General features: G+C 40.7%; 1 protein-coding gene and 1 long non-coding RNA gene across 3 annotated transcripts in view; one reads left to right on the top strand and one right to left on the bottom strand.

The window, feature by feature from the left end:
- LOC130568942 (uncharacterized) overlaps nt 1–24,574 on the bottom strand; it is a 68,994-nt gene that overhangs the window by 11,961 nt on the left and 32,459 nt on the right. The gene's annotated exons all lie outside the window — the stretch shown is intronic.
- abcc3 (ATP-binding cassette, sub-family C (CFTR/MRP), member 3) overlaps nt 1–24,574 on the top strand; it is a 93,267-nt gene that overhangs the window by 51,837 nt on the left and 16,856 nt on the right. For both annotated transcript variants that reach the window (XM_057358195.1, XM_057358196.1), the window contains exons 8-19: nt 2,175–2,408; nt 3,366–3,543; nt 15,184–15,345; nt 17,006–17,098; nt 17,619–17,822; nt 18,260–18,406; nt 19,739–19,826; nt 20,008–20,074; nt 20,251–20,377; nt 20,479–20,655; nt 21,208–21,375; nt 21,658–21,841. In XM_057358195.1, coding sequence (XP_057214178.1) covers nt 2,175–2,408; nt 3,366–3,543; nt 15,184–15,345; nt 17,006–17,098; nt 17,619–17,822; nt 18,260–18,406; nt 19,739–19,826; nt 20,008–20,074; nt 20,251–20,377; nt 20,479–20,655; nt 21,208–21,375; nt 21,658–21,841 — 1,829 coding nt within the window. The remainder of the gene's footprint in view (nt 1–2,174; nt 2,409–3,365; nt 3,544–15,183; nt 15,346–17,005; nt 17,099–17,618; nt 17,823–18,259; nt 18,407–19,738; nt 19,827–20,007; nt 20,075–20,250; nt 20,378–20,478; nt 20,656–21,207; nt 21,376–21,657; nt 21,842–24,574) is intronic.

Below are 24,574 nucleotides of genomic sequence, written 5' to 3'. Positions count from 1 at the left end.
TGTAAGTTGCACCCCTGGGGGTGTGAGAGCCTCCCAAAATTTCTGTATACTTATAATGGCGCCCATAGACTCCCATTCAAAACCTAGATACCTATATATTCACGTGTTATTTTTTCACTTTGGACCCATGAATGACTACATCAAATCGAGCGGCCCATTGAGGAATGGTGTGTGATGACTTTTAGAAGCAATCGGGTGGAGGGGGTGCGATAGGGGGGCGAATAAAAACCTGAAAAAATCCCATTGACTTAACATTGTGCCCAACTTTGACGGGTCGTAGCTCCGAGTGAGGATATCGTAGAAACATGAAAATAATACACGATTTGAAGAGGCTATGAGGCTCTGTAAGAACATCACTCACAATGGGGTGGAAGTTGTACCCCTGGGGTGTAAGAGCCTCCCAAAATTTCCCAATCACAGGAAGCATGCCCATATAAGGCGTAAAACGTCTCGTGTTGAATATCTTAGCAGTACAACCACTTAGAGACAAGGGGGTGGGCTCATTTTACTCAGGCTACCAATCAGTGTGACACGATCATTATGAAGTTATTAAGCCACGCCCATAGCAACCATTTACAGCAACCTAGCAACTGATCCCATGGACTCCCATTATAAAAAGTCCATGTGGATATCTTTGCAACACAGTGTCGTAGAGACAAGGGGGTGTGCTCATTTGACTCACACAACCAATCAGTGTCACAGGATCATCTTGAAGCTATTAAGCCACGCCCATAGCAACCATTTACAGCAACCTAGCAACCGATCCCATAGACTCCCATTATAAAAGGTTCAGGTGGATATCTTTGCAACACAGTGTCATAGAGACAAGGGGGTGGGCTCGTTTTACTCAGGCAACCAATCAGTGTCCCAGGATCATCATGAAGCTTCGAAGCCACGCCCATAGCAACAAAACATGTCAGCCTAGCAACCATTTAGCAATACCTATATCTCTGCATCGGAACATCGTAGAGAGACGGGGGTTGGTTCTTTACACTCATAGCTTAGAGCATCATCAATTGGTAGATGCTAAGCCACGCCCATAGCAACCAAACAGGTTAGCCTAGCAACCATTTAGCAAAACCTATATCTCTGCATAGGAACTTCGTAGAGACACGTGGCGTGGTTCGATTCACTCATAGGTTAGAGTATTATCAATTGCAGATGCCAAGCCTCGCCCATAGCAACCAAACAGGTTAACCTAGCAACCATTTAGCAATTCCTATATCTCTCCATCAGAACATCATAGAGACACGGGGGTTGGTTTGTTTCACTCATAGGTTAGAGTATTATCAAGTGCAGATGCCAAGCCACGCCCATAGCAACCAAACATATTAGCCTAGCAACAGTTTAGCAATATGTATATCTCTGCATCAGAACATCGTAGAGACATGGGGATTGGTTAGATTCATTCGTGGTTTAATGTGTTATCACTCTAGTGCCCAGTTCCACGGTTTGCCACAAAGCATCACTCACATTTTCTTCAGAAAATGTACCTATCTAGTTTTATATAATAATTCAACTTTACATATGCTATTTATCATAATAGCATGAATGTGCTACTAACTCTGCCGGACCGGTTGCTGCACAGAATAGATGCCGAAAAAGACGAGCTGCGTCGGGAAGGCAAAACCTTGCACTAGCGGGGCGAACCCGGCGACATTTTTATACTGAATGAAAGATAAGGTTTATCCAAAATGTCGCTAGTTGCTATGTGCTTTGTCTGACGGAATAAGTCTGTAATCACTGGTTCGCGCGCCTCTGCGTGTGTGCGTGTTTGTGTGTCACGGAGGTCTGATGAGAGTGCACTTGAAATATGAAGTGGATGGATGTGGAATCCGGACTTTGAGAAGGGCTGGCCTATACACATTGCTCATCCTTCAGTGTTTGTGCCAAGAACATGAGGCCTGTTGAGGAGAGTTGTGCTATTACTTTTCCAAGCAATCAGAGTATTAAAAAAGATTTTAAGTGGGTGGATTTTTATAATCCTATAGATTTACATTGAAGGATGGACCTGAGCCATATGTCTGAACCAGAATGTCATATACTGTATATGGTTAGGCTCTTTTGAGACAGAACACTCTAGCAATGCCCTAGCAACCACACAAACTAGCAACTGCAAGTCATTCAAACCCTAGTAACATAGATATTCCTAACATTAATTTTTCTTCACACAGTGAACCAAACGTGAAGGAACTGGCCACATTTATAAAAGCTGGCACAGGCGCTGAAACCAACCACGTGGGCGACAATCCTGAGGAGGCGGAGGTCCTGCTGTCCAAACGAAAGGAGTCCCAGCAGCCCTCCTTTCTGTGGGCCCTGCTTAGAGCTTTTGGTCCCTACTTCCTCATCGGATCCGCTTTCAAACTTCTGCAGGATCTCGTTACTTTTGTTAACCCTCAGTTACTCAGGTACGTGAAGCTGTATAATTCACTGATGGGGCAAACACTACAGTTGAGTTACAGCTTATGATAGGGAAGGTTGCGATACGCGTTCCATGTACGTGAAACGGAAATGTGTCATAAATGCTATGAAAGCTGACAGGAAATGATACGTGATGTTTAATCAGTATCTGTTGATTTTCTGTTATATAGTAGGGTGACAGGGCTGCTGCTGTTTTTATGGATGTCCAGCAGATGCAATTGTTTGCTGCACGTAACCATGAATGAAGATAATATGATAATAACAGAGATAATAGCTTCTAATAGTAGTGCCTTTTACTTAGAAATGGGTTGTATTACCCACATGGCTTTATTTTGTTTATTTTAAGCAGCTAGAACTAACACGAAATATGCTAATTAGATGGACGGTGGTGAAAAATTGGCCTCTTACAAATGGGTGAATCATTTGCATGATGTTTTACAATGCAAATGAAATATGAAAAACTGTTGCTTGCATCCTCAACATTTCGAATGCACATCGCACGCAGTATATATGACATATGTAAATATAAACCACATTACATGGAATCAACAATACTTGACTGCAACTATGTGTAGCTATGTGTAACTTTTACATTTACCCTCATGTCATTCCAAACCTGTATGATTTTCTTTCTTCTGCGGAACACAAAAGATGATATTTTGAAGAACGTTGGTAACCAAACAACATTGGTCCCTCAGTAACTTATATTGTATGGACACAAAACCACTGAGACATTTCTCAAAATATCTTCTTTTATGTTCCACAGAAGGAGTCATACTTTATACAGGTTTTGACCGACATGAGGGTGAATAAATGATGACACACTTTTTATTATAAGGTGAACTGTCCCTTTAATATGGGAAAGGATTAGGTTTAGGTTCAGGGCTACTAACATCTATAACAATGTATAATGCTGTGGTGATAAATGTTCTGTCAATTTTCAGGATGTTGATTGGCTTCACCAAACAGCCAAATGTTCCGGTGTGGTGGGGCTACGCTCTGGCCTTTCTGATGTTCGGCACTTCCCTCCTGCAGACGCTCATCTTGCATCAGCACTTTCAGTACTGCTTTGTCACAGGCATGAGGCTTCGTACTGGAATCATAGGGGCCATCTACAGGAAGGTACAATATCAAGTAGACAACCAGCAGATATTTCAGAATCAGAAAGAGCTTTATTGCCAAGTGTGCTTGGACACACAAGGAATTTTTCTTAGTGACAGAAGCTTCCAGTGCACATACAAGTTAAAAAAGTGACAAGGCACAGGTAACAAAACGTAAAAATAAATATGTGAGAGACAATACACATTTGACAAAAATGACAATATTAGACAAAAGGAAGTATATTGTATGTACAGATTTGCTATATACAAATTATACATTGCATTTACATTTACGCATTTGGCAGACGCTTTTATCCAAAGCGATTTATATTGCATTTTATTATACATTTGTTTCTGACTATGTGCAATCCCCTGGGATCGAACCCATGATCTTGGCATTGCTAGTGCCATGCTCTAACCACTGAGCCACAGGAAAGCTGTGTGATATATGCTGAATATTATATCATATATTATATTCATGAGGTAGATGGCGTGAGGGAAGAAACTTTTCCTATGTCTGGCTGTTTTGGTGCTCTGTAGCGCCGACCAGACGTCATCAGTTCTAAGAGAAAGTGTGAGGGGTCCAGATTTATTTTGCGAGTTCTTTTACTCACTCTGGATGATCACAGTTCTTGGAGAGTGGGGAGGGTTGTGCCGGTGATTTGCTCAGCAGTCCGGACTATCCGTTGTAGTCTTTGGAGGTCAGTTTATGCAGCTGAGCCGAAACAGACAGTTATGGAAGTGCAGAGGACGGATTCAATGACAGCTGAGTAGAACTGTAAGAGCAGCTCCTGTGGCAGGTTGAACATCTTCAGCTGGCGAAGGAAGTACAGCCTCTGCTGGGCCTTTTTGACAATAGAGTCATGTGTGTTCTCCTAAAGTCCACTATCATCTCCACTGTTTTTAAGGTGTTTAGCTCCTGGTTGTTATGACTGCACCAGACAGCCAGCTGCTCAACCTCACTTCTGTAAGCAGACTTGTCACCGTCCTGGATGAGGCTAACAACTGTAGTGACAGAGGGGTCAGTAGAGGTGCAGTCGTTGGTGTACAGAGAGAAGAGCAGTGGGGAGAGCACACATCCCTGAAAACCCCCAAACCACAACCAACAAGCCCACCCCCCTCTCCCTACAAACACCCCCAGCAACCTCCAATCAAAGTCACTGAGTGCAGCTATAACTTCAAACTGCTGTCATGTGATGTAAGTTTAGCATTAAATACCAAGTATTGTAAATTTAGCATTAATGTGACAAGTAGTCCGTCTTTGCTCTTGGTTGGGGATGGAATTGTCTGAGTTGGGATGGTCAGATGGTCGCTTTTCTCTTGGGTGGTGATGGAATTGCCTGAGATGGAGCTGGGATGGTCAGTCAGTCCGCAGGCTCTCGCATGAGGATGGCACAGGATTTTCAGATGTAGCTGGCATAATCTCTAGTTGGGGATGGGCATATGACGTTCATCTGGGCCTGGCGGAATCTCTCCCTATCTCAGGATGGGCATCCCGAGGCGGGGACAGAAAAAGAATAATAAGCGTAGCTGCTGTTCATTAACTATGCATTACATGAAAGCTTGGCTAAAAAGATGTCTTGAATCTAGATTTAAATTGGGAGAGTGTGTCTGACCCTCGAATAGTATCGGGAAGGCTATTCCAGAGTTTAGGTGCTACGTATGAGAAAGCTCTACCCCCTTTGGTGGATTTAGTTATTCTAGGTGTTATTGCAGGTTGTACAAAATTCTGCTGCCAGAATCCTGACAAGACCTATGCTAAGTGATCATATCACGCCTATTTTGGAGTCTTTGCATTGGCTCCCTGTTAGGTTTAGGGTTGATTTTAAAATCTTAATGCTTACTTACAAGTCTTTGCATGGGTTGGCACCTCAATATCTATCTGAGCTTTTAATTCCCTATACTCCAGTGCGTGACCTTCGCTCATCCGAAACTGGTCTTTTAATTATTCCATCAACCCGGTTGAGATCGATGGGTGATAGGGCTTTCTCTTCTTTACCTCCAAAATTATGGAATGCTTTGCCGAATGAGATAAGGCAGTCTAAATCTCTTAGCACTTTTAAATCTCGTCTTAAAATACATTTATTTATGGTAGCTTTTACTTGATTTTTGTATTCTATATTTGTATATTTTCTTTTTATTGTTCAATTTCACAACTGTGGATTGTTTTTGTTTGTTTTATTTTTATTGGTCAATTTCACAACTGTGGATTGTTTTTGTACTGAATTTTACTTGTAAAATCAGTGGTCAAGTTTGGTTTCTTGATAAGAGGCTTAATGACGGCCAGTTTGAAGGGTCCTGGGACATGGCCTAGATTAATTGACGAGTTGATAATGTTATAAATGGGCTCAATTGCAATGGGTAATAACTCTTTTAATAATTTAGTTGGTATGGGGTCTAATAAGCAAGTTGTAGGTTCAGATGTTGCATTAAGTTTAATTAAATCTTTCTGTTTTATAGGTGAAAAACACTGTTGCCTTTCTTTTGGGGCGATGGTTGGTACTAATTCATAGGACAGACTTGGAGGTTGAGTTTTTACTATTTTGTCTCATATGTTTTCGATTTTCTCTGTAAAAAAATTCATGAATTCATTGCTACTAAGGTGCGGCGGAATAACCAGGTCAGGTGATGTCTATTTATTTCTTAGTTTAGCAACTGTACTAAATAAAAACCTTGGATTGTTTTTGTTAGTTTCTATGAGGTTTCGGAGGTGCTCAGCTTTTTTCTGCTGTTAGTGCCTTTTTATAACAGTTTGCACTCTCTTTCCATGGAATTTTAAAGACCTTTATCTGGGTTTGTTTCCGTTTGTGCTTCAGTTTACGCGTTTCTCTTTTTAGGGCGCGAGTGGTGCTATTGTACCATGGTGCTATGTTTTTCTCATTTATCTTTTTTGACTTCATAGGTGCGACAGCTTCTAATGTATTAGAGAAAATAGTACCTAATTTGCTGGTCATGTCATCGAGCGATTCTGTATTTATTAAGTGTATGTAGCCGCTCATCACGAACCAGTCGCTGGAAAGTCTCTGGGACAGCACAACCTGATCATTAGGTTCCTAAGGGGCGCGAGAAGGTGGAATCCGCCTCGTCCATGCTCGTCCTCTTGGGACCTCGATGCGGTCCTGGCGGGCCTCCAGAGGCCCCCCCTTCGAGCCCCTGGGAGATGCCGCTTTTTCTTTTATGATGAAGATGGCTCCCCTGGTGGCGCTCGCCTCCATCAAGAGGGTAGGGGATCTACAAGCATTCTCCATGTCCACTGATTGCCTGGAGTTCGGGCCTGGAAACTCTCACGTTATCCTGAGACCCCAGCCCAACAACGTGCCCAAAGTTCCCACCACTCACCAACCCCATCTGTGTTGTGTCCAGTACGCGCGCTGAGCCTATACTTGGACCGCACGCAGAGCTTTAGGAGCTCTGACCAGCTCTTTGTCTGTTTTGGAGGTCAGCAATAGGGGAGAGCTGTCTCCAAACAGAGATTGGCGCACTGGATCGTGGACGCCGTCGCTACGGCATACCGATCCCAGGCCGCCCGCTGGCAGTGAGGGCACACTCCACCCGGGGTGTAGCCTCCTTGTGGTCACTGGCGCAGGGCGCCTCTCTGGCAGACATCTGCAGAGCTGCGGGTTGGGCTATGCCCAATACCTTCGTGAGGTTCTACAGCCTCCGCGTGGAACCGGTGTCAGCCAACAGTCTGTCATGAATGGTGGGTGGTGAGAGACACGGAGACAGAGGACCCAGGTGCAGACAGCGGGTAAGGGGTTAACACAAACTTTAATAAATAAAAAGCAACAAAACAAATACCCACGTGGGGGTAAAGTAACAAACATAGAAACAGGAACAAGACTAACTAAACTAACAGGACTAGACTAAAACACATCACAACTACAAAATAAACTAAACTAACAGGACTAGACTAAAACACATCACAACTACAAAATAAACTAAACTAACTCAAAGACAGGAACTCACCACATTACACAAACACGACACAGTACAGGCACCAAACACATACAATGCACGAGCTCAAGACAAAGAAACAAGAGGGTATTTATAGGAAACACAAACGAGGGATAACGACATGGGGCAGGTGTGAGACATTAAACACTCAGGGAAAGATAACGAGGAAACAAGAGGGATGGGGCCAATGACAAGACACTGGAGAGAACGTATATTACTGTCAAACGGACAATAATATGTTTCTCTCCACACATAACCAAAGACTTTGCCATGGCTCTGCTACAGGACCAAGAAAAACATGACTAAGGAAGCAGAGCCATGACACAGTCTTGCCAACAGGTGAGACCGGCGGCCGGTAGGGCGTACGCCTGTGCAAGCGGATTCCCCTCCTAGGTGGGTCAGTGTGCTATTTCCACCTCCCTTCTTCCCCCACAGGGCGAAGAATAGGCATTCCATCCATCACTAAGCACTTCCTGGTGGCGGGCTGGGTGGAGCAGCCTCCACCTCACAGTACTCCCTTCAGTCCGCACATTCCTCCCATGAGTTCTCCCCTGCCGGCGAGACCATGTTGGTGTCTCCACTAAACTCCTCCCTATGGTAGGAAGTGGTCTCCATAGCGCGTTTCCTCAGTGAGGAAATAGCGCTTCCCCAGTGGCCCTTACGGTGCCGGGCAGCTTCTCGCTGTTAGACAAACAAGGTCTCCCCCACGACGGCCGGTGGCAGGGGCGTCCCACCTTTCCAAAGCTCCGGCACCCCCTACCTCTCCACTGGATCGTTACAATTCCGCGCTAGCGCTCACGTCTGACACGCCTAGGCCAGTCAGCGTCACTTCGCTAGAGATTGTGACGCGGCACAGCGCCGTGGCGTTTTCGATAGGAACCCCATCTGTCGGTTCGACACAACGTCGAGAGACCGACAGAAAGGGAACGTCTTGGTTACGTATGTAACCTCTGTTCCCTGATGGAGGGAAAGAGATGTTGTGTCCTTCATGCCACAACACTTGCCACCCACTGCAGCAGTCGATAGATGCTCTCAGGCTCCTTAGCACAAAAGGTGAATGAATGCAGCACGCTGTCTCGCTTTTATACCCAGATATCCGGGGCGGTGTCCGGCATGCAAATTTCATTCGCCAATTTCATTGGCCTTTTCAAAACTAGTCAGAAGATGATAGGTTCTCAAGTCAAACCCCATCTGTCGGTTCGACACAACGTCTCGTTCCCTCCATCAGGGAACAGAGGTTACATAAGTAACCAAGACGTTAAGCAGTAAGGGAAATATTCAGTAAGTAAAGGCTGGTAATGTTAACAGCCTGAGGGCTAATAGCGAATGATCATGACGATTTTGGTATTCAATTCAATTCAATTTGATTTATATAGCGCTTTTCACAATGTGCATTGTTCCAAAGCAGCTTTACAGGAGCAAATAAGAAAAACACAGAAAGGTAAAACACAGCACAGTGCATGGTGTTTATAGACCAAGCAAGATCATTATAATAAATAATATCTAATAAATAAATGAATAAATAAATAAATAAATGCAGTCTCCCGGTGAGCAAGCCAACACTGCACTGCTCTGCTGTGGCGAGGAACCCAAACTCCAATGATGAATAATGGAGAAAAAAAAACCTCGGGAGAAACCAGGCTCAGCCGGGAGGGCCAGATCTCCTCTGACGTGTCATAGCTGCAATCAGTGACCCCGACCAAAGCCACCGAGCAACGTCCATGAAGAACAGGGAGAGCCCACGAGCCGCGACCCAGGAAGCCCCACCCGCCGAAACCGTGCAGGTCCAACCCGGTCCCATTCCGCGATCAACAACAGACAACAGAGGAACAACCAGGGAAAAGTAGTAATGGCATAATTAACTTTATTCCTCTGTTGTCCGACATCGACCACAAAACTAGACCAACAAGACCAGACCCACACAGTCCCAACAAATGAAATGCCCCGAACCACAACCAACAAACCAACAAGGGTATGGGATACACTTAAGGATAGGTTTTACCCTCGGTTAAATATCAATTTAAAACATAAATCTTAAGATATAACAAGAATAAACGATATATTAAGAATAAGTTTGAAGGAGCTCCGGCTCAAACCACGCGCTCTCAGCAAACAGGAAGTGACGATTTTTTATTTATTTATGGCCCGCAATAGGGCCATAAAGGTCCTGTGATGTCTTTCAGTGTTAAAGGCTGAACTGAAGTCCACAAACAGGATCCTTGCATAATTCCCTGGTCTGTCCAGATGTTGTAGGGTATAATACAGTCCCATGTTGACTGCATCTTCCACAGACCTGATTGCTCGGTAAGCAAACTGCAGGGGCTCTAGTTAAGGTCCTGTGATGTCTTTCAAGCAAGCCAACACCAGTCTTTCAAATGACTTCATGGCCACAGATGTTAAGGCAATGGGTCTGTAATCATTAAGTCCTGTGATTTTGGATTTCTTTGGCATGGGAGTAATGGTGGAGCGTTTGATGCAGGAAGGGACTTTGCACAGCAACATTGATCTGTGAAAAATGGAGGCCATCTGGTCAGCACAGGATTTCAGACAGGTTGGTGAAATACCGTCTGGGCCTAGAGCTTTCCTTATCTTTTGTTTCCTAAATACCTGACGCACATTATCTTCACTGATCTGAAGTGCAGAAGAGGAGGAGAGGGGGGTAGCTGGTGGGGTTGATGGTTGTGTAGAGAGGTGGACAGTGTGGGGTGTGAGACCGGGGGTTTCAAATCTACAGTAAAACTCATTCAGGTCATCAGCAAGCTGTTGATTTGCCTCAGAGCTGGGGGATGGTGTCTTGTAATTTGTAATGTCTTTCAGGCCTTTCCACAACGAGAATGGTTTTCCAGCTTTTTAGTGTAGCTCTTCTTAGCCACTCTAATTTCCTTTGTCAGTGTTTTCTTGGCCTGATTGTACAATATTCTGTCCCCACTCCTGTAGGCATCCTCTTTGGCCTGGCGAAGCTGTCTTGAGTTTTGGTGTGAACCATGGTTTGTCGTTGTTGTATGTTAAATATGTCCTGGTAGGAATACACATGTCCTCACAGAAACTGATGTATGATTTCAATTCTGGTCTAGTCGGGTTAGTGCTGGTCTCACACGTGAACCAACATAGATTCAGAAGCAGCACGTGTGGGAAAGTACAAGAACCCCTTGTATAAAAACGGTCATGACTGTGCTTGTCCAGAGGATGCAGAGACTCAAGTGCGGGTAAAATTGGAAGGTTTTATTGAATAGTCCACCAAGATCAGGAGTGAAGACTAGGAACTAAGAATGAATACCAGAAACTAGAAACTTAGACTGTGACTAGATATAAAATACTGATGTAGTCAGGAGAACGGCTGTAACATACACAGGGTATTACACACACATGTAACGTACAACGATCTGACACAGGACAGTAGAACAGAAGGGAATATAAAGGGAAGGAAATCAGAATCTAAACAAGAAACAGGAGGCGAGAGAGAGAGAGAGAGAGAGAGAAGACAATGAGCTGGGGTCTCATTTATAAAACTATGCGTAGGATCCTTACTAAAAGTGTGCCCGAAAACCAAAAATAGCCTACGCCAAATAATATTCCGATTTATAAAACCGTGCGTACGCACACCTGTAAGAAATATTCGCTTTATAAATCACAGATCACCTGCATGTATGCTTACGTGAATCAGCCTCATATCCCGCCCTGTACACGCCCATTTTTACCCATAAATAGTCAATGCAAAGCACCTCATGAATGCTGATTCGTATATTAATAAGCCTGGCATCCAATCCGCTTGTTGAGCCTGACGTCACGCACCATAATGGACGTATACCGTTTCCGGGTCAACCGCTATCAGATGCCATAGAAAAATAACAAAAAATCATGTAAAACTGCCGAAAACACCCGATCCTATCCTTTATCTCCGTAACGAAATCACAAATGGCCACACATGAGATTCACTGAGATTTCCAAATTAATAATTGTTATAGCTATTATTATATTAAAGCCAAAGAAGGTATCTGTGGCATTTAAATGTTTACAGCATTTAGACTGATCATTAACACCTCATTAAAATCACAATTCAAAGGTCAAATTAAATGTGTGTGAGGCATTAATCGTTTTTATCAATCTTAGTTTCTGCAATCTAAGTTCACTAACTCTAACTCTAACTAACTCTGTGTCGGCCCTTGTCTCCAGAATGTGCGCATGGGTCAGAGTTTGCGTGCAGGTGCGCAAATTTTTCCATCAAGTTTGTTTTTATAAATCCCATCTTTTGCGTGGGAAGTGGCGTACGCCTCTTTCAGGGCTTGATTTGTGCATACGCAACGGTTATAAATGAGGCCACAGGGCAGGTGAAAGTCATATAGAAAACAAGAGACAGGAGAGGAGAGAGATAAGACAATGATCAGGGCACGTGCGAAGAATGAAACAATAACAAGGAGATTAACAGGGTAACGAGGGGTCGGGGTCACGCCACAATTACAGGACACATGGCAGGCTGTGCTTACAAGAAACAAAACATCAACACAAGAAGGGAAACAAAGACACACTAAACAGGAACCCTGACAAAAAACTCTGAATACAGATACTTGAGCTTACATCAACAGTAAGTTGTACTTGAATTTGTTATTCTTGCTATGACTGTACAGTTTTGACTGGCAGAAGCAAGAGTTACATTTACAATACAAACATTCAACTTTTTTCCTAAAATGTTGTGTAGAGGACACTGCTTATTTAAAATTTTGCATTTCGCCTGTGTACTCTCCAAGGTTAGATACAACCCTCAGGTCCCAACATTTGCATTTATCTTTTTTATTTGAATCACAATAACTGTTCTCATAGAAACATTGTGTACATAGAACTAATGACTGCATGAGTCACAGGTGCCCAGCGATAATGTGATAAAAATCTCTAGCCACGAAATGACTCATGCATGTGAAAGGTAAAGGTAGAGCAGGGATTTTGTTTTTAGAAGTAGGTGTGATGCTGTATAGGCGTGGCTGCCTGTTTAAACACAGTAGTACACCTTTACCCAGAAATGCTAAATACTTTAATGCTGCAGGCATGCATTGTCATGGGTGTGTCATTGGCAACATTCCTCATTGAAACTGTAAAAAATCTGCTGTGTCACAGGATATGTTTAAAACACGTAAGGCATCAGAGTTGACACATTGTTTGACCCTTATAAAACAAGTGTGGATAGCATTATTTACACTGTACACCAAGGTACTTGAAAGTGTCCAAAGGAACCATGGACCTTTTTATAAAATTTTCAAGGGGCAGGAATGCAGGAACATATTTTATACCGTGGTCTGACTCTGTTTGAATACTCGATTCTGATTGGCTGGAATGTGTGCATTAAAACCATTTTAATGCACGGGTAGTTCAAGTCAGTTTAATCAACATTTGTAATTAACTGTAGAAAATAACTGTAATTTTCTCCTGTCTGATCAAAAATTACACTGTAAACATCAATAACAGCATTAACTTGGCAAATACCATGGTAATTCATGACTAGCCGTGCATTAAGGATTTTAATGCACTATACGGAGGCAACCACCCTCTGCTTCGCGTTCTTGACCTCCACGTCGTGCGTTAAAATCCTTTAATGCACGGTTAGCCTTGGATTATCCCTTACATATGGGTCAATGACGTATAATGACCGCTTATCATTATAAAATTTTTGTGGCTGAAATATAAATCTCTCATACATTATGCTTAAGTGAATGGTATTTTTCAAAGCATTTATATCAGTTGTATGGGATTATCAAGAAAAAATAGTTTGTTAACTTTGTTAATTTAAGGAAAGAAAATTATAGAACTAAAATATGAGATGATTATTTGCCTCATGAAATGGAAATACTTTGTTTCTAAACACTTCATCGATGAAAAAACTAAAATCACTCAATTTAAAATTTTAATCTGCATTTAATATTTGAATAACTGCAGTAGATATTTTTATTTATTTGTATTTTAAAATTGGCATGTCGAAAATCCTTATACATCATTTACCCATATGTTACCTAACATTATCAGTAAAATAAAATAAAAAATATATTTTACAATTTGAATGAAATCCCACAGCTTGTCACCATTGAACTCACAGTTGGCATTGTATAAAATATATATTATAAGTAAGGAATAATTAACTTTCGAATAATTGAACGGACCGGAGTCAGTTATTCCGCTTATACCAGGTTACCACACCACAGGACACTGTTCAAATGTTTAATTTCAATGTTTGTCATGTTATCATCTTTTAAATGCTGTTGATGGTAGAACTACTTTCTTGCGCATCTCATTTCAAGTGTGCGTTACTGAGTGTTCACACCAGCCGCGGTAAATCTCGCTATTGGCGCGTAGTTGGATGCTTGAGCATTTTGAGTTTACTTGCTTCATTCGCGCGTGAAATTTACTTCACAACAGATGCGAATTCGCGTCATGGGAGGGGCTTCTGCCAGGCGGCTCCAATCTCGTTGCGAAATGGCTGACATGGATTTTGTTGAGACTTACCAGATTGTCCGAACTCCTCACTCACTTTCTTCCAAGCAAGATCCTTTTTATTCCTGTTTCGTAAGTAAGAAGATGGTATCGTACAGATCCGGGTATCCACATACAGCGACGATGATTTTGTCCTCCATTGTTGTTTCAGATTTCTGCCTCCGCTCTCTACGTCATAATCACGTCACTACTATAGCAAGCTCCTGATTGGGTAACGCAGTGCGAATATTCGCCAAAGTTCAAAATTTTCAACTTGCGCAAATAACGCGTTACACGCGTAAAACGCAGTGTTCATTCGCATCTGGTGGGAACGCAGCATTAGAGCGAACGTACTCGGAAACTTGAGCCACATGGTGTGTGTGTGTGTGTGTGTGTGTGTGTGTGTGTGTGTGTGTGTGTGAGTGTGTGTGAGTGAGTGTGTGTGCGTGTGCGTGTGTGTGTGTGTGTGTTTGCAGTAATGTGACAGAAAAGCCAGTGATAATAAATTATTCCACGTATTGTTTCTATCTTCAGCAGTAAAAGAAAAATCACGCAAACTTTTGAAAGAGTAGGTCTATCAAAATATATTTGTTATCAGTTGTAAGCAGCATGAAGAGGAAAACGAACCAGTAGCCTATCAGTGTTTATTAATGCATTTTGTTTTTCTATTTAGTTATTTTATTATAACCTTTCTGTTGTTTAAACTTGGCGAAGTGAAATGGAACTGTAATGCGGTCAGCAGACCTGGAACACCTTCATAGGTGTGCATTTACTGAAAGTTAATGCATACCCATAGAACATTTGTCAAACAATCAGATTGACGCATTCAACAGCCCCGGGGTGTAAAGCTAAATATCACCTTGTAAAAAATGTTTACCCAATAAAAACTAAAGTATAGCCTAATTGTTGCCTTCAGTTTTTAAGTAAAATCAAAGTGGTAACAAAGTAGATAGACACGTTAAAGCTGCAATTTGTAACTTTTTGTAACAGTAAGCTTATAATGATGATTTATTGGTTGAGCAATTTTGTGGGAAATGTCAGTTTGACGTCATTTGACTTCAACCTATGTAAAATAAAACGGATAAAAGTTATACATTGCAGCTTTAAGTGTGCAACTTAAATTTTTATTGCAGATTATAAAAGTAGAAATGAATAAAAACTAAAATAGATTTAAACAAAGATGCTTTGCTCTAACGTAATATTGTTGTAATAATCATGGATATATGTTTGACATTTTTTACATCTCTCGCAGTCACTGGTGATCACAAATGAGGCCAAGCGTTCATCTACGGTGGGAGAGGTGGTCAACCTGATGTCTGTGGATGCCCAGCGATTCATGGATCTCACCACTTTCCTGAACATGCTGTGGTCAGCCCCACTACAGATCATCCTTGCTCTTTTCTTCCTCTGGCAGGTAAACATTCACAAACTCGATTAGATCACAATATCACCTTGTGCTTCTTTTGTTATGCGGGTTATCATTTTCATACACGCATAATGTTTATCTTGAAATTGTGTATTAAATTATTGCCTGTCAAAACATTAAACTGTCAAAATTCAAGTCAAATTTCTTTTCCTGTGCAGTCTGGTATATAATTTGTCTATTACATAGTAATGGGGATAAACATAAGAACAATGGGTCTCATTCACTAAGCATGCGTACGCACAATTTTGTGCATGAAACCTGCGTACAAATGTTTTCACGAACAAATCATGATTCACTAAATCTTTCTTACTAAAATTTATTCTAAATTTAAGAAAAAAATATAGGAACAGCTGAAAGCACACGTACGCAAAAAAATCCCAGTCTCTCTCTCTCTCTCTCTCTCTGTCTCTCTCTCTCTCTCTCTCTCTCTCTCTCTCTCTCTCTCTCTCTCTCTCTCTCTCTCTCTCTCTCTCTCTCTCTCTCTCTCTCTCTCTCTCTCTCCCTCTCTAAGACAAAATGACAAAATGTATGTTTCATTTTAGGATAATAGTCATCCCCAACCAAGAGCAAAGACGGACTACTTGTCACATTAATGCTAAATTTACAATGATTAGTATTAAATGCTAAACTTACATCACATGACAGCAGTTTGAAGTTATAGCTGCACTCAGTTACATTATGTCATTATTATTTTCCCTGTTTATAACATTCCTCTGTTGCCTGATATCGATAAAAATATATATAAAAATAAGTGAAATTAGACCCAAACAGTTTCAACAAATGAAACTTCCTAAATCACAACTAATACACTCTACCTATTCTTTGTAAACATTTACTCAGTAACTTTTAATCAACGTAACTGAGTGCAGCTGTGACACGTCAGAGGATCTGGCCCTCCCGGCTGAGACTGGTTTCTCCCGAGGTTTTTTTCTCCATTTATTTATCATTGAAGTTTGAGTTCCTCGCCACAGGGCATTGCTGGCTGGCTTGCTCACCAGGAGACTGCATTTATTAGATATTATTACACAGCAAAATCGCCAGTGTTAAAAAAAAGGCCAAATTAACACTCACAGTGTTTATATAATCCACACTTTGAGAGTGTCTGTATAAATGGTGTTTTATTGTGTACTATGAACTGATTTTGAGGACTACGCACTTGGAATTACTTGCGAGAGCGCTTCTGTAGACAGCGTCACATGGGGTTGCATGAATTATCTTTGATTTAAGTGACGACAGGCGGTAAAGGAAAGGTTAGGCGGAAAGCTCTAATGTGGAGATGGACTCGGTGTGTTTTATGCAAATGACTAAACTCGTGCACGTGGCCGCTCATTTAGAATACTCCAAATTCAGTAACATTAGGACGAGGTTAAGAACAAATTTATGTGTGTACGCACGTGTTGTGAATTTGGCGGAAAGTTTTCGTGAGAAGTTCAAATGTGCGGATAATTTCGAAAAATCTACGCAATTATCAGTGAATGAGACCCATTTATTTAGCTTTGTTTGATAAACAGTATTGTAGTGTTGGGCCACCACTTCAAATAAATCTGGATCCACAAACACACATAAGAACCACAACTTTACAACAGCCAGTTGTGTCAACTAGACACCAAAACATCTAATTTTTGCTTGTTTTATTTCTTGTTTTCAGAATCTAGGTCCCTCAGTCCTGGCCGGTGTGGCCGTGATGGTTCTGCTGATCCCATTCAATGCTTTTATTGCCATGAAGACCAGAACTTACCAGGTCTCATTTTCTCTCCTTTGCAAATGTGCATCTTTGTCTGTCTGTTATACCACCACACATAAGTATTTTTTACCCTCTTCAATATTTTCTTCTGATCTGTGGTTTTAACAGGATCTGTTCAGTCTGTCACATTTCCGTGAGGCTTTAAGCAAACTATAACTTCCCCTTAATTTGCTTAAGAGACAAAATGTAAACAAGGGACCTTGTTAACATTTCTTGTTTACAACTACAGTATCTAAAGTCTACAATGTGAACCGCGAAAATCTGATTCAGTCTAAATTGCAAGACTGAATGTATAGTTTTATTCATTTAGAAAGTAACATATACTGTATGTAATTTTAGAAAAGTGTGTAATTCTTAGTAGTAAAGATCTGATTTGAAAACCAAATCGGATTTGTGGTCAGTGTGAATAAAGCCATGGGGTTACAAGGTGGACCATTGTAGAAAACAAACTTAGAAAAAGGAGACATGACTCTTGCTCAAAATCTTTATTATAGCTTTCTATATGTATTCTATACAGGTGGAGCAGATGAAACATAAAGATGATCGTATCAAGCTGATGAATGAGATTCTAAATGGCATAAAGGTGTTGAAACTCTACGCTTGGGAGATCTCATTCAAAGAGAAGATCCTTCAGATTCGACAGAAAGAGCTCAACGTGCTACGCAAGACTGCCTACCTCGGTGCTCTATCCACCATGGCCTGGACCAGTGCTCCATTCCTGGTAACATATTTTTTAATTTTCTTATCTCATACTGTGTGGTAAAATGCAAAATAGATGTCTGTGATATGCAAAAATGATGTGGTAGATCTTTACCTGACAGGCCCCATGTTAGTGACACATTTACAAAAAGAAAGTAAGTCATACAGGTTTAAAATGGCATGAATGTAAATAAATAGAAGTCTTTTGTTTTGGGGTAAACAATCCCTTTAAGAAGCCTGATGGGGAGACTAGCATTTTTGCTTTAGACAAGTGTTTTCAGCAGTAAAGTACTCCCAAAAATAAGAAAAATCAATCATTTATTCACAAGGAGAGTAAGCAAATAATTTTCTTGGTGAATTATTTAATTGAACACAGTTGACCCAATTACAACAATATATATATATATTTTTTTAACTGTAATAAATGATTTGTATTATATTTGTTTAATGTCTCTTCAGGTAGCCTTGACCACATTTGCTGTATATGTGTCTGTGGATGAAAGAAATATCTTGGATGCAGAGAAGGCTTTTGTGTCCTTGTCTCTTTTCAACATCCTGAGGTTTCCCTTGAATATGCTCCCACAAGTTATAAGCAGCATTGTACAAGTGAGTATTCCTTTGTTTTAAACACATTTAAAAGGAATGTAATGGGTTAAATACTTGAGCTCTGTGTCATAGATGCTGTTTAAACATGTTAGCGTTACAGTTACAGTAAATTTGCTCAACTTTTGGTTTCAATATCCAGCCATGTTCAATCTTTCAACTCATGTAATGACCATGGGAACCTATTACCTGTGGCACGAGAATATCATGAATATGAAAAACTAACTATACATACTGTTACTGTATATACTTTACATGGAGCCAACTCTATGTATCCCTCTAGATAACTACCACAACTTTTAGATCAAATAATGTTTTTTTTATTTCTTATGCTGAATAATATATATCCTGAATATTATAGACGACATAAACAAACGTTACTGCGCATACATGCTTTTGTGGCCCTAACGTAACTTCCGGTACACATCCACAAAGAATAGGGTCCCTGTAGATTATTTCTGAAAACAAGCAAAAGAAATAACAAGCAAGTTAAAAGTATGTCTAGCCAGTATTATTTTGGGTTAGCAGTAGAAGAACTGTTACTTGGCTAAACTTAAATGTGACAAAGTTACACGACCCATTCAACAAATTGTTTATTTAATAAAATTAACATACAATAAAATTCAACAAATTGTTTATTTAATACAATTATTATTCAATAAAATATGAATGTAAATTAATATAAATTAAATTAAATATAAATAGTTACAAACAGACCGAACGTTAGTTTCGCACGTGTCTTATGAAACCGTCTATATGTAATGTATTCTTTTACGATAGTCCCATGGACTTTTCCTGTAAATAATTACTGTAAAATCTTTTTTGTTTTATTAAAGGATAGACTAGATTTGATAAATCAAAAAAATTTTCTGTGATAACCAACAGCATTTCAGCTGCGTTATGTCCTAGAACTTACTGTTATTTGCTATTAAAACGTATATCATAAAAGTTGATCTAATCCCACACCAGATCATAAAATATGCTATTTTATTTCATCGGGGGGATTACAATTGTTACAGTGCAACTGTGTTACAGTACACAAAATCATAGGATTTCCTTTTCACCAGACCTTTTATTTGTATTTTCCCTTGTTCAGTTTTATACACTACTGTTAGGTGTTATGTGATCAGTGTGGAGTTTTGATAATTTAGCACAGCAGTAAAAGTAGTACCAAAGCTAAAAGAAAATTGTAACTTTGTGTAGAAAGGTTGTTCTGTGTACAGACTTGTTCAAATGATGATGTAATATTTACCGCAGTATCTTCCTGTAATAAGATCAGTGTTTTCAAGCAGTGCAACCAGCTCTCTTACTTAATCCCACATTGTTTTTTTTTAGGCCAGTGTGTCTCTGAAGCGTATTCAGGATTTCCTGAGTCACAAAGAGCTGGATCCAGAGAGCGTAGACAGAAGAAACAATGCATCGGGTGACTTTTGCATACAGACAGGCTAAAACAAGCAAATGTGCTGTGTCATACTCCCCAACGGGTTTGGGTTTCTGTTCCTGTGGGAGATATTTTTTGCTAACTTGTTGTTAATCTGTGTTGGCTAATAGTGTCTGCACATTTCCTGCAGAAATAGCGTGACCTATGCTTTTTCTCTCTTCAGAATATGCGGTGTCAGTGGTAAATGGGAAGTTCTCATGGGCCAAGCAAGACCATGTGACTCTTGAAAAGTACGAACACACGAGTAGTTCACATATTAGACATAAAAAAGCGTCCTGCAGTGTGACATGATTTACCCATATGTGCATCAAACAAAGTGAAACAAACCAGACACATTGCAACAAATGTTCTCACGACAATGACAACAAAGTTTATTCTGTTACAATAACCTGCCATCTGTTGTCAGCATTAACGTGATGGTGCCTCAGGGCTCTCTGCTGGCAGTGGTGGGTCATGTCGGCTGCGGAAAAACCTCTCTTGTGTCTGCCCTGCTTGGAGAAATGGAAAAGCTTGAGGGAGAGGTCTCCATACGGGTATGTAGCATCACACAGATCATATACTGTATGCTTATGTGATCAATAACTAAAAGTGTCAAGTGAATAGTTTTTCATACATTGTTCTTTGTTTTATTTAGGGATCTGTGGCTTACGTACCACAGCAAGCTTGGATCCAGAATGCCACCTTGAGAGACAACATCCTGTTTGGCAAGCCCTATATGGAGAAGAAGTATCGCTGTGTGCTGGAGGCCTGTTCTCTCACTCCTGACCTGGAAGTGCTTCCTGGTGGTGACCAGACAGAGATTGGGGAGAAGGTACTGGGATTAGAATAGTTTATTTTACATTTTTTTTGTTTATTTGTACATTATGTGTTATTATGTAACCAGTACTGTCAATAGAGTTCTATGACATATTTTTGTGTGCAAAACCCGGAAGCATTTTTTGAATAGGTGTTTGGTGAAATGAATTAAGGTCTGTGTTTATAAAAGCTGTAAATATTTTCATGTGTTATTTTATGACATAAAACACAACAGTTACACCTCGCTCATGAGTTAAAAAAGATGTTTTGTGTCTTAAAAGTGGCGGTTTCTAAATGAGACTGCAGACCCTGTTGAGGACATTATGTTATCATGCATATAGAAATTTCACAAATAATACAATGCAAATAAGTTGTTATATGAATATGTGAATAACTCAATTTAGACAAAAATGTCAGATAGGACCTTATACTGTAATTGCAAGGTGATGGAATATGAACATGTGCAATTAATTTGATTAATTGAGCAACATATTGTGTAATTATTTCCAATACAAATTTCCAATAGATTTTTATATAGATTTTGCATGACAGCTTTTTATGTACGCAGGGCATTAACCTGTCTGGTGGTCAGAGACAGAGAGTAAGTCTAGCCAGAGCGCTATACAGCGAGGCAGACGTCTACCTCCTGGATGATCCCCTGTCTGCTGTGGATGCCCATGTTGCCAAACACATTTTTGACCACGTCATTGGTCCTGAGGGAGTCCTCCAGGGGAAGGTATTCAGGCCATCCTCTTAAGCAGTACACCACAACAAACAACACGTCATAAACAGACATGTGTCAAACAAAACAAACAGATTTTGTTTCATTTACGAACAATTGGATGATTTAAAATGTTTTTTTTTATCAGGATATATTTTAGGTTTACTGCTGTCTTACATGTACCTCTTGCATTGACCTTGATTTATTACACCATACATACTGTCTATTATAGCAGGAGTCATATTGTTATGTAAATTAGCGGAGCAGAAGTAAATCAGCGTCTTGTTCCTCTTACAGACCCGTATACTGGTGACCCATGGTATCACCTTCCTGCCTCAGGTGGATAACATCCTGGTGATGGTGGACGGCAGAATATCAGAGATGGGCTCCTACCAGGACCTCCTTAAGCAGAATGGGGCTTTCGCAGAATTTCTAAGAAACTACTCTCTTGAGGATATCATTGAGGACGATGAAGTCACTCGTAAATAGACATTACTATTTATAAATAAAAAACTGGAAATAATAATTGTAAGAAATACAACTGCAAAAGATTTTTCAATTCCATGTATACAGCAGTATGTAACTTGGTTAGTGGACATAGCTACTGTTACTCTCATGCAGTGAGTATAGGCCGATCGAGATGCTGCACGTAAGACGTGTGATGAAGAAAGATAGAGAAAGATGAACACAGATCAAATTAATTGAGAGCTGGAGGAGCTTTTTATTAAATTATGTGCAACATACGTGTTGCAGACATGGTTTCGTTTCTAGGTGTATAGCTATATTGTGGTATAGATCATTACCTCAAATTAAAATTACTCTTTGAGACAGGGTTGCCAGATCTGCACAAGAAAACCAGCCAAACGTCCTATCCAAACCCCAAATACCAAAAGTGAATATATGATAATAATAATAATACATTTATTTTATATAGCGCCATTAAAAGTTGCTTTCTCAAAGCACTTCACAGCAGACATCACATCAGGTAAAATCAACACTTTGTAAAACAAAAATAACCACAACAAAAATATATGTCACTTCATACATATTACATACAAAATATGCCACCCCAAAAATGTCATACCTAAAATACATAATAGTATTAAAATACAATACATATTTCTTCTTTTTATTAATAGCTTAATCTTACCTTAAGAATGACAGCTGTAAATAAAGTCTAACCCCCTGACCACCTCTCTACACAACCATCAACACCTCCAGCTACCCCCCTCTCCTCCCCTTCTGCACTTCAGATCAGTGAAGATAATGTGTGTCAGGTCTTTAGGAAACAAAAGAGAAGGAAAGCACCAGGCCCAGATGGTGTTTCACCTGCCTGTCTGAAATCCTGTGCTGACCACCTGGCCCCCATTTTTTCACAGATCTTCAACAGATCACTGGAGCTGTGCAAAGTCCCTTCCTGCTTCAAACGCTCCACCATTATTCCCATCCCAAAGAAATCCAAAATCACAGGACTTAATGATTACAGACCCGTTGCCTTTACATCTGTGGCCATGAAGTCATTTGAAAGACTGGTGTCTGGGACCTTTACTGGACTCCCTTACCGAGCAAACAGGTCTGTGGATGATGCAGTCAACATGGGACTGCATTATACCCTACAACATCTGGACAGACCAGGGAATTATGCAAGGATCCTGTTTGTGGACTTCAGTTCAGCCTTTAACACCATCATCCCAACACTCCTCCAGACCAAACTAAACCAGCTCTCTGTTCCTAGCTCTGTCTGTCAATGGATCACCAGCTTTCTGGCAGACAGGCAACAGCTAGTTAGAATTGAAATTCACATCCAACAGCCATACCATCAGCACTGGTGCCCCCCAGGGATGTGTGCTCTCCCCACTGCTCTTCTCCCTGTACACCAACGACTGCACCTCTACTGACTCTGTCAAGCTCCTGAAGTTTGCAGACGACCCTACAGTTATTGGCCTCATCCAGGACGGTGACGAGTCTGCTTACAGAAGTGAGGTTGAGCAGCTGGCTGTCTGGTGCAGTCATAACAACCTGTAGCTAAACACCTTAAAAACAGTGGAGATGATAGAGGACTTTAGGAGAAACACCCCGGCACTCCCCCTACTCGCCATTATGAACAGCACTGTGGCCGAGTCATTCAGGTTCCTGGGCACCACCATCTCACAGGACCTAAAGTGGGACATTCACATTGACTCTATTGTCAAAAAGGCCCAGCAGAGGCTGTATTTCCTTCGCCAGCTGATGATGTTCAACCTGCCACAGGAGCTGCTCTTACAGTTCTACTCAGCTGTCATTGAATCCGTCCTCTGCACTTCCATAACTGTCTGTTTCGGCTCAGCTGCATAAACTGACCTCCGAAGACTACAACGGATAGTCCGGACTGCTGAGCGAATCACTGGCACAACCCTCCCCAATCTACAAGAACTATGATCATTCAGAGTGAGTAAAGGAACTCGCAAAATCACTCTGGACCCCTCACACCCCGCACACTTTCTCTTTGAACTGCTGCCGTCTGGTCGGCGCTACAGAGCACTGAGCATCAAAACAGCCAGACATAGGAAAAGTTTCTTCCCTCAGGACATCTACCTCTTGAACAGTTAAATGTTCTACTGTGCAATAAAAACACGTGCGATACACAACTATATGCTCATATTTATTATACATATGTTGTTGATGTAATATTCAGCTATTCACATTCCCCTGCATAACTTGTATATAACAGTATAATTTGTATATAGCACATCTGTACATCCAATATACTGCCTATTGTCCTTTTGTCTAATATTGTCCTTTCTGTCAAATGTGTATTGTCTCTCACATATTTATTTTTTTACGTTTTGTTACCTGTGCCTTGTCACTTTTTTAACCTGTGCACTGGAAGCTTCTGTCACGAAGACAAATTTCTTGTGTGTCCAAGCACACTTGGCAATAAAGCTCTTTCTGATTCTGATTCTGAGAATGAAAAACAACCCACAACAACATTTTAAAAGTAGCAATTCCGTGGCAAAACTGCAGACCTGGCAACCCCCCCTGTGAGTTAGGTTTCTGGTCATACAGCCCACCCAAGTATTATTTATTTATTTACACTGGATATACAGTAACATTTACAGCTTTTGTTTGAAAAAAAGTGTTAATCCTAATTAACATGCAGAAAGATGAGTAAATGCAGAAGTATTGGTGTTTGTTAGCTAATGCTGCACTAACTGTAAACAAATTTGTGCACTTT

The sequence above is a fragment of the Triplophysa rosa genome, linkage group LG18, assembly GCF_024868665.1.
Source record: "Triplophysa rosa linkage group LG18, Trosa_1v2, whole genome shotgun sequence".
In the NCBI taxonomy this organism is placed as follows: Eukaryota; Metazoa; Chordata; class Actinopteri; order Cypriniformes; family Nemacheilidae; genus Triplophysa; species Triplophysa rosa.
This window is presented reverse-complemented; position numbering and strand designations above follow the sequence as displayed.